Source organism: Ziziphus jujuba, chromosome 2 (assembly GCF_031755915.1).
Source record: "Ziziphus jujuba cultivar Dongzao chromosome 2, ASM3175591v1".
NCBI classification, from domain to species: Eukaryota; Viridiplantae; Streptophyta; class Magnoliopsida; order Rosales; family Rhamnaceae; genus Ziziphus; species Ziziphus jujuba.
The window spans coordinates 17,030,817-17,039,106 of NC_083380.1; the positions used below are offsets into that span (position 1 = coordinate 17,030,817).

The 8,290-nt window shown below is 33.3% G+C and overlaps 1 protein-coding gene across 1 annotated transcript; it reads right to left on the bottom strand.

Moving 5' to 3' along the window:
* Positions 1–1,021: 1,021 nt before the first annotated feature.
* LOC107418832 (cytochrome P450 CYP736A12) lies at positions 1,022–4,094 on the bottom strand. Its single transcript, XM_016027518.4, is given in 3 exon segments — positions 1,022–2,039; positions 3,170–3,589; positions 3,591–4,094. Coding segments are annotated over 3 exon segments (1,521 nt in total). The 5' UTR covers positions 3,852–4,094; the 3' UTR covers positions 1,022–1,199.
* Positions 4,095–8,290: the final 4,196 nt, after the last annotated feature.

Sequence of the window (8,290 nt, forward strand, 5' to 3'; positions counted from 1 at the left end):
ATATTGGAATTATTTGAAATATCTAGCAACTTGTGCTATTTGAGAAACGGGAATTATTTGACATGTTGTATGAATATCTTGCAACTTGGATCTATATATCTGGCAACTTGTATCTAAATCTTAAATATCATGCAACTTGTGTTAATATTAAATGTCTAGCAACTTGTCCTATTTGGGACCATGGAAGAAAAAACTGGCTAGACCTTTGAAATGTTGATGACATTATCGTGTTTCGGCCAGCGGCAACATCAACAAAGGAGGGGGGGGGGGGGGAAGAAATTTCTGTTAGATGTGTCAGAGAAATATCGCCGTTGTCGAAAAGTTTCGCCGATATCGTTTGAAGTCAGTGGGATTTTCGGGTTTTCGAGGGACATGGAAGAAAAAATAGACGACAACATCGATATTGTCAACGGTAAATATCGAACAATATCCGTGGAAGTTTCTGCATGACTTGAAACAGAACGACTTCTTTGCATCTTGCTCGATGGCGGCACAGGGTTATTGTGGCAATATTATAAAGTTATCATTCTTTTATTATTATATAAAGCTTATGTTTTGAATAATGCATTATTAATAGATTTAGTACTTTTCAAAAGGTTTCAATGTTCTAAAATTTTTAAAATATATAAATATTTTGGTAACAAAAATATATAAATAAGTTTAAATATAATAAATATATAAATAAGTATAAATATACTAATATCATTTTAAAAAATGATAAAATCAAATTAACAAATAAAGGAAAAATAAATACTCATTAAAATAGATTCTAAAAATTTAAAAATAAATTATGTATTTGTGTTTAAAACTTGTAAGCATGTTAGAAAGTATGGAATTTTAATGCTATATTTTGTTTTTTTTTTTTTAATCAACAATCAACACATGTTTACAGTTTTCATAATTTTATCGACGTTTCCGTCGATATCGACATTTCCATAAAATTGTACCTTCGATATTTCCATCGATACCGATATTTTCATTACTGTTTGGTACCATAACGAAATTTTTTTGAATATCTATATCTTCTTAACCAAACAAAAATCCTTATTTTAATATAAGTAAATACACTTCTAATAACATAGATTGCAACATGCAAGTTAATTAACCTTCCATGCATGTTTTATTAGTTTATAACACTTTGGATTCATTACGCCCAATTTATAAATTGCTAGTTATATAATATCACAATTCACAAGTCCTCATGGACAAGTATGCACAAGACGGCAAGTTGGCAAGGCAAGCAAGTGATGAACTCGTTGGCTAGTGATGAAAAATTTCTCACTCATGTCCAAGTCCTTAGGAAGAGTTCCATTGGGAAGCTTCCAAGTAAAGCAATGCACCAACTGAGCCACAACAAAGCGAACTGTTGCGAGCCCTAACTGCATTCCAGGACATTTTCTACGACCAGACCCAAATGGAATAAGCTCCAAATCTTGTCCTCCAACATCAATCTTGCTATCAATGAACCTTTCTGGATAGAATTCTTCCACATTTTCCGACCACACATTAGGGTCCCTCCCAATAGCCCATGCATTCACCAAAACACGAGAATTCTTCGGTATGTAATAGCCATTGATGGCGATATCCTCGGTGGATTGGCGCGGAAGAAGCAATGGCGCTGCCGGATGCAATCTCATAGTCTCCTTCACCACCATATCCAAATACGGCAAGTTTTGTAAATCTGTTTCCTCCACCATTCGGTGTGTTCCGATGACATCTTTAAGCTCTTGTTGAAGACGGGTCATTTTCGATGGATTCTTCATGAGTTCCGAGAAAGTCCATTCGATTGTAATGGTGGAAGTGTCATATGTAGCTATAAGCATTTCAATCAAGATAGCTTTGATGTTTGATCGTTCGATTATGTGTACTTGTTCGTCGTGTGGATTCAAGGGTTGGTTGATCAATGAAAGCAGCACATCTATGAAGTCCCTAGGCTTCTCTTGACGCATCCTACCATAATCTTGTTCATGCTCGCTGATAATTTTATCAAGGATTTTCTCGAAGTTTGTTGTGAATTTCTTCATTCTCACTTTGAGTCCCTGTGAAAAAGAAATGTCATGTTAATTTATTATACTACGAATTAAATTGATTAAAGTAATATGATCCTAAGATGGTTTGGTATTTCAGCAATATTAGCGAAAACTTAAATTAAGAGGACATTTAAGAAGAATCAGTATAACGAAAGTGTAGAGGCGTCAAAATAATATTAAGAAAGAAGAATCAGTATAACGGAAGTGTAGAGGTGTCGAATGGGTGGTGCAGCACTATTGGGCCATTGGTGTTTGTGTTATGCCTGTACGGATTCATTTATTTATCATATTGTGTTTGTACAAACGTGTTTACTTTTAGTACCATGCTAATAAGTATTTATATCCGTCTTATATTTGTACCTACATAAACTATAGTTATTTATTTATTTAATTCATTAACTTAAATTTACTAGAAGAAAAACTAATTTTATGATTTATTATACAAGTATTTATTACTTAAAAAAAGAGGAACAAACAATTTCACCGTTAATTAATTAAATGATTTTTGGAAAAAAAAAACTTATAAATAAAAAGTTTAAATCTTAAAATATATTTAATAAAGTTTTATATTGATCAACTTTAAAATATTAACAAAGAAGACGGTTTATGTACTAATATATTCGACAAAATTTTTTGATAAATTTCAATCTCGTCTATTGAATGGATGTTAGATCTATGGTGTATAATTCGTGAAAATAACCATCTACAACTTCCTAAATACCTAGATACATTGAATCTTTTCCTTTAAGAAAATAATTTTTAATACATGTTAATTAATATACTAAATATTTATTTATAACTAACTGGTGCCAATTTTTAAGGCTCATACATGGTGTACTACCTGCCTTGCATAACACAACACAAGTGATGTTATACTCTTGCCATGTGCTTGGCCAAGCACGTTTTACACGTGTAAAGTGTAAACGATAATAATGATCATAGGATATACACGATGAATGTATATTTCATAATAAAAAAAAAAAAAAATTGCGAAAAACTGCTACATGTACAACATCCTAATATAAAAAAAACTTATGATTATTAAGAAGAGATTAATTTTAATAATTTTGTGCAATTAATTCACCAGCAAGTCTTTAAGCCAAAAAAAAATATATATAAAAAAATATATATATATTCACCTGCAAGTCAAGCGCCCCAAGGAAAGGCACAAAATCTGCAAGATTGAAAGCGCCTACCAAATTCAATGCCTCCTCAACAAGCCCTTTCAAATCCATACCATCCTCTTTGCTCCGTCCCAAAACAATCCTAAAAATTATATTCTCCATAGCTTCACTGATCTTCTCACTCAGATCTACCAGCTCATGCTCTACAGCAGCTTTCTCAAGTGTTTGGACCAAACAACCCAGTTCCTCCCTCCTTATGGGCGCAAATGACTCCACTTTCGACGAACCCAGAAGCTGCGAAGCACACAGTTTCCTCACGGCGCGCCAATACGGACCATGTTCAGTAAATAGAATGCCCTTTCTTCCATATAGAATATAATCAGCAGCTTGATTTGGGGGTCGAGAAGAAAAGACAGAGTCATGGGTCTTGAGGAAGGAGCTCAGCAGCAATAGAGGACGAGACTACTATGGTTGGCACATTACCTAGCCAAATGGACATTATGGGTCCATGTTTTTGGGCTAAGTTTCGAAGGGTGTGGTGCGGTAGGGTCCCTAATTGGTAGAGGTTGCCAAGGATCGGTAAACCCCAGGGTCCCGATGGAAGTTTATAACCATGTTTCTGGTGTTTAGGCCAGAAGATGAAAGTAAACAAAAGTCCAAGGAAAACACAAAGAATGGCCACTGCATAAGGAGCCATTATTGTTGGATGTAATGCTTCAATACAAGGACACTGCAGCGCCACCGAACAATTAATGTTAATTTGGTGCAGAAAAAAATTTTAAACGCATGGTGCAGAAAAAAATATTAAACACAAGAACAATAGAATAAATAATTTATATATATATATATATATTTATATTTAAAATTAACTATATAAAATTAGAATTCATGATAAACTCTAATGTTTTTCATTTAGAAAAAAGGTAAAGAGGAAAAACTGAAACTCATGTGTACTCCTAAAATCTGGTATATGGGCCTCTTATAGAGATAAAGATTGGCATATGGTCAATTACTGTACCGTTTAACTCGTGTAATGCGTGGGCGGTCCAATATTGGGCCAAGGGGGCACGTTGCCGTTCATTGCTTTCTTCCATATATTTCTATTGTGCCCCCTGCCCCTCTGTCAATCCCTGTCACTCCCAATCAATTCCTCTCACTTCCACAGACGTGTAGTGCACTTTTGGTTTTCCCCCTTTTTTTCTTTTAATCTCTTTCTCTCTCTCTCTAATTATATATATATATATATATATATATCTATATTTATATAATATATCCATTTGCAAAGAAGGAAAATGGAGGACGGCAAGGGAGAAAGAAGTTGTTGTTGGTTGGTGGTGGTGGGGGGGGGGGGGGGGGGGGGGGGGGGGGGTGTGGGGTGGGTTTGTTTAATAATATCATTTCAAAAGACAATTGTGGGAGTTTAGTTTTTAAGAATTCTTGCAGAATTAGGAATTCTTGCAGAATTAGGAAGATGTTCATGGTCAACACAAACATAAATAACTAAGATATGTCAAGAAACTTTTCTCTGTCAGTTATATTTAATCAGTAAAATAAATATTTTTACAAGCGAAGGTTTAAAGGTGACACCTATAGCCTAACCTCCTTCTTCAATCTTGACGGTGGATTTGAGATGGAACAGAGGGAGAGCTAGAGGAGTTTTGTACCTTTTTCACGTATCCTTATGTAATTATTCTTAGAATTGTTTAGGGTCTTTCAGTGTAGTAGATGGAGGATAATTTCAAATTCGCCAAGAGAAGCTCAAAGATGTAACGTGAAACTTCTATAGTCCATTATATCCTAGAAGATAGACGCATGTAGATTCACAAGTACTAATGAGGAGGGAATATGTCTTAAAGAATACTGTGTTGAACATCGGATCCCTCATTGGTAGAGGTTGCCAAGGATCGGTAAACCTCAGGGTCCCGGTGGAAGTTTATAACCATGTTTCTGGTGTTTAGGCCATAAGATGAAGGTAAACAAATGTATAAGGAAAACACAAAGAATGGCCATTGCATAAGGAGACATTATTGTTGGAACTAATTCTTCAATACAAGTTCACCGAAAATTTTTTAAGAATGGTTTCTGCCACACCACCAAAGAAGTAATGTTAATTTGATGCAGAAAAGAATATTAAGCAGAGAAAAATATGATAAATAATTTATTTATATTTAAAATTAACTATATAAAATTAGAATTCATGATAAACTCTAATGTTTTTCATTTAGGAAAAAGGTAAAGAGAAAAACTGAAACTCATGTGTACTCCTAAAATCTGGTGTATGGGCCTCTTATAGATATAAAGATTGGCATACGGTCAATTACTATACGTTTAACTCGTGTTGTGCATGGGTGGACCAATATTGGGCCAAGAGGGCACGCTGCCATTCATTGCTTTCTTCCCATACATTTCTATTGTGCCCCCGGCCCCTCTGCCCTGTCACTCCCAATCAATTCCTTTCACTTCCATAGACGTGTAGTGCACTTTTGATTTCCCCCCTTTTTTTCTTTTAATCTCTCTCTTTCTCTCTCTCTCTAACTATATATATATATATAGGAAAATTTTACCATGCGGATGGTCCGCATGCAAACTTCAGTATTGACGATGATTTTTTGAAGAAACCATCGTTAATACTCTTTCTATATGATAGTATTGACGACTGTTTCATAAAAAACCATTGTCAGTATTCATGGTTTACATATGGACTGTCCGCACCACAGACGGATTCTTTATATATATATATATATATATATATTATATATTTATATTTGATTCTCATATTAATCTTGTTTTTATTAATATATTTGTTTATTTTTTATTTTGTCCAAATTATATACTTTAGATATTCATGTAAATTAAATATATATATATATTATATTTATTGTCATTTATTTTATTTCTAAGCTTTCTATATAGTTTTAAAGGATGATTTTACCATTCAGACCATCCGCATATGGATCCAGAGAAAAGATGATGGTTTTTTTTCCTTCTGTGTGAGAGAAAATATGTTATTTTTTTAAAAACCATCGTCTTTTCTCTAGTTCCACATGCGGATAGTCCAGATGATATACTTTTGCTCCAATTCATATGTTATATTTTTATAATGTCTCTAACACTTTCCTTAATCCCAAATACAAGTTTATGAATGTCAACAATCGAAGATAATCACTTGCAACTTACCAAACCTAGAAATATTTGTATGTCAATAAGATCAATTACGCCAAATAAAAAATAAAAAGTGTAATTCATGTCCCACGAAAGAGAAATAAAATGTCTGATTGCCAATAGTACTAGTATCAAAATCTGCATAATATATATATATATATATTTATATATGTAGCTTCTGCAACATACTAGAAATCTTGTTATAAATATATAAATACATATGTCAGGACCCATTTAGGATCTTATTCTGAAATCCTAGATACGTCCTGATCCCAATAGAAATCCTACCGGACTGTCCTATGGAAAATTCGACAACATTTCCCATAAGAATTGGACATGCCACAAAATTTCGTGCACATAAAACACACTTTTAAAAGTACTACCTTATCCCTCCCACCTTACTACAAATAATTCCATAAATAGCAACAGTTCGATACCAACATATAAAAATATATATAATAGAAATAACTTAACAAACAAATACCTTTAAATACTCATATCCGTCTATACCACCCACTTAGTACAGCTCCATATCTCCATACCATTTAATGAACATACCAAGGCATCAATGTAAAAGGAATGTAACAAAACAACAACTACAATAGCAATAATAATTATTATTATATTAATAACAGTAGTGACAATAATATTATTAGTACAACTTGCCTAAGACTACCATATAACCAAAGCTACCTTAGGGTTATCGTATCTGCCCGAAAGCTACTACTTATTTAAGGGCTATCACATAATCATACTTGTCCAAGAGTTATCACACCTGCCCAAAGCTATCGTATGATAATAATGATAATGATAATGATGATGATGATAATAATAATAAATGATAATGACAATAAAAATAATAATGATGATAATAATAATAAATACAAGTAATAGTAATGTTAGCAATAATGAATAAATAAAAAATATAAACAATAATAATGACAGTAACATTACTAATACAATAATGATAATAAATAATAGAAATAACAATAAAATAATGGTGATAAATACAAATAAAAAATACAATAATAATAATAATAATAATAATAATAATAATAACAATGATAACAATAATAAACACATAATAACAATATTAATCACGACAACAACAACAACAACAACAATAATAATAATAATAAAGGCAAATAAAGGTAATACTTAAAAATCATAATAATGAATAGATAAAATAAGATAAAGTAAAATAAAATTTTAAAATTCATAAATATACTACAAAATATGCACACTTGTATCGGTGGTACATACGATACCGCATAGCATGTTAATACATAATCCCATGATATCAGCTATTGCCGGTACCTTGCTACCAATATAGTCCGGGGTAGTTGCCTATAATGGTTATCCGATCCCCTGGACTCGCAGGCAGTAGAGTCATGAAGCTAAGTTATTCAAGGGCCGATTGGATCGTTGTCTCTGAATTGTGTGGTACATACAAACATAACATAACTTAATATATATATACGTTAATGAAAAAAATACTTGATGCAACATATGATATGCTAGTGATGCCAAATAGTACCTAGTGTCCCGTTACTACTTGATGAGGAGGTTAAAGAGAGAAACGTACAATCGATCACTTTGGCATCCTATGGTGCCGATTGCTTATAACTTGCCATGGCTAAAACAATCGTCCTTCGACTGAGAGGGCGATTGATGCTCACTTTGCCTTATACCTGCCATATCTCGGGCCCATAACTCCCACAAGATGGCCATACATACATACATGCTAATCTATAATGACAGCCATCTTGAGGCCAACGAAAGGAGACGATTGATGCTCACTCTGCATTATATCTGCCTACTCTCATAAGGACAATCATGAATATAACCTCAGCACTAGTCCATAACAACCATTTTGCACCCAAGGAGGGGGATAGCTGTGATGAGAATCCGTCCGTACCCGTACAACCGATACAAATGAAGACTGGACCAATCACTAGGGCACAAGCTAGGAAA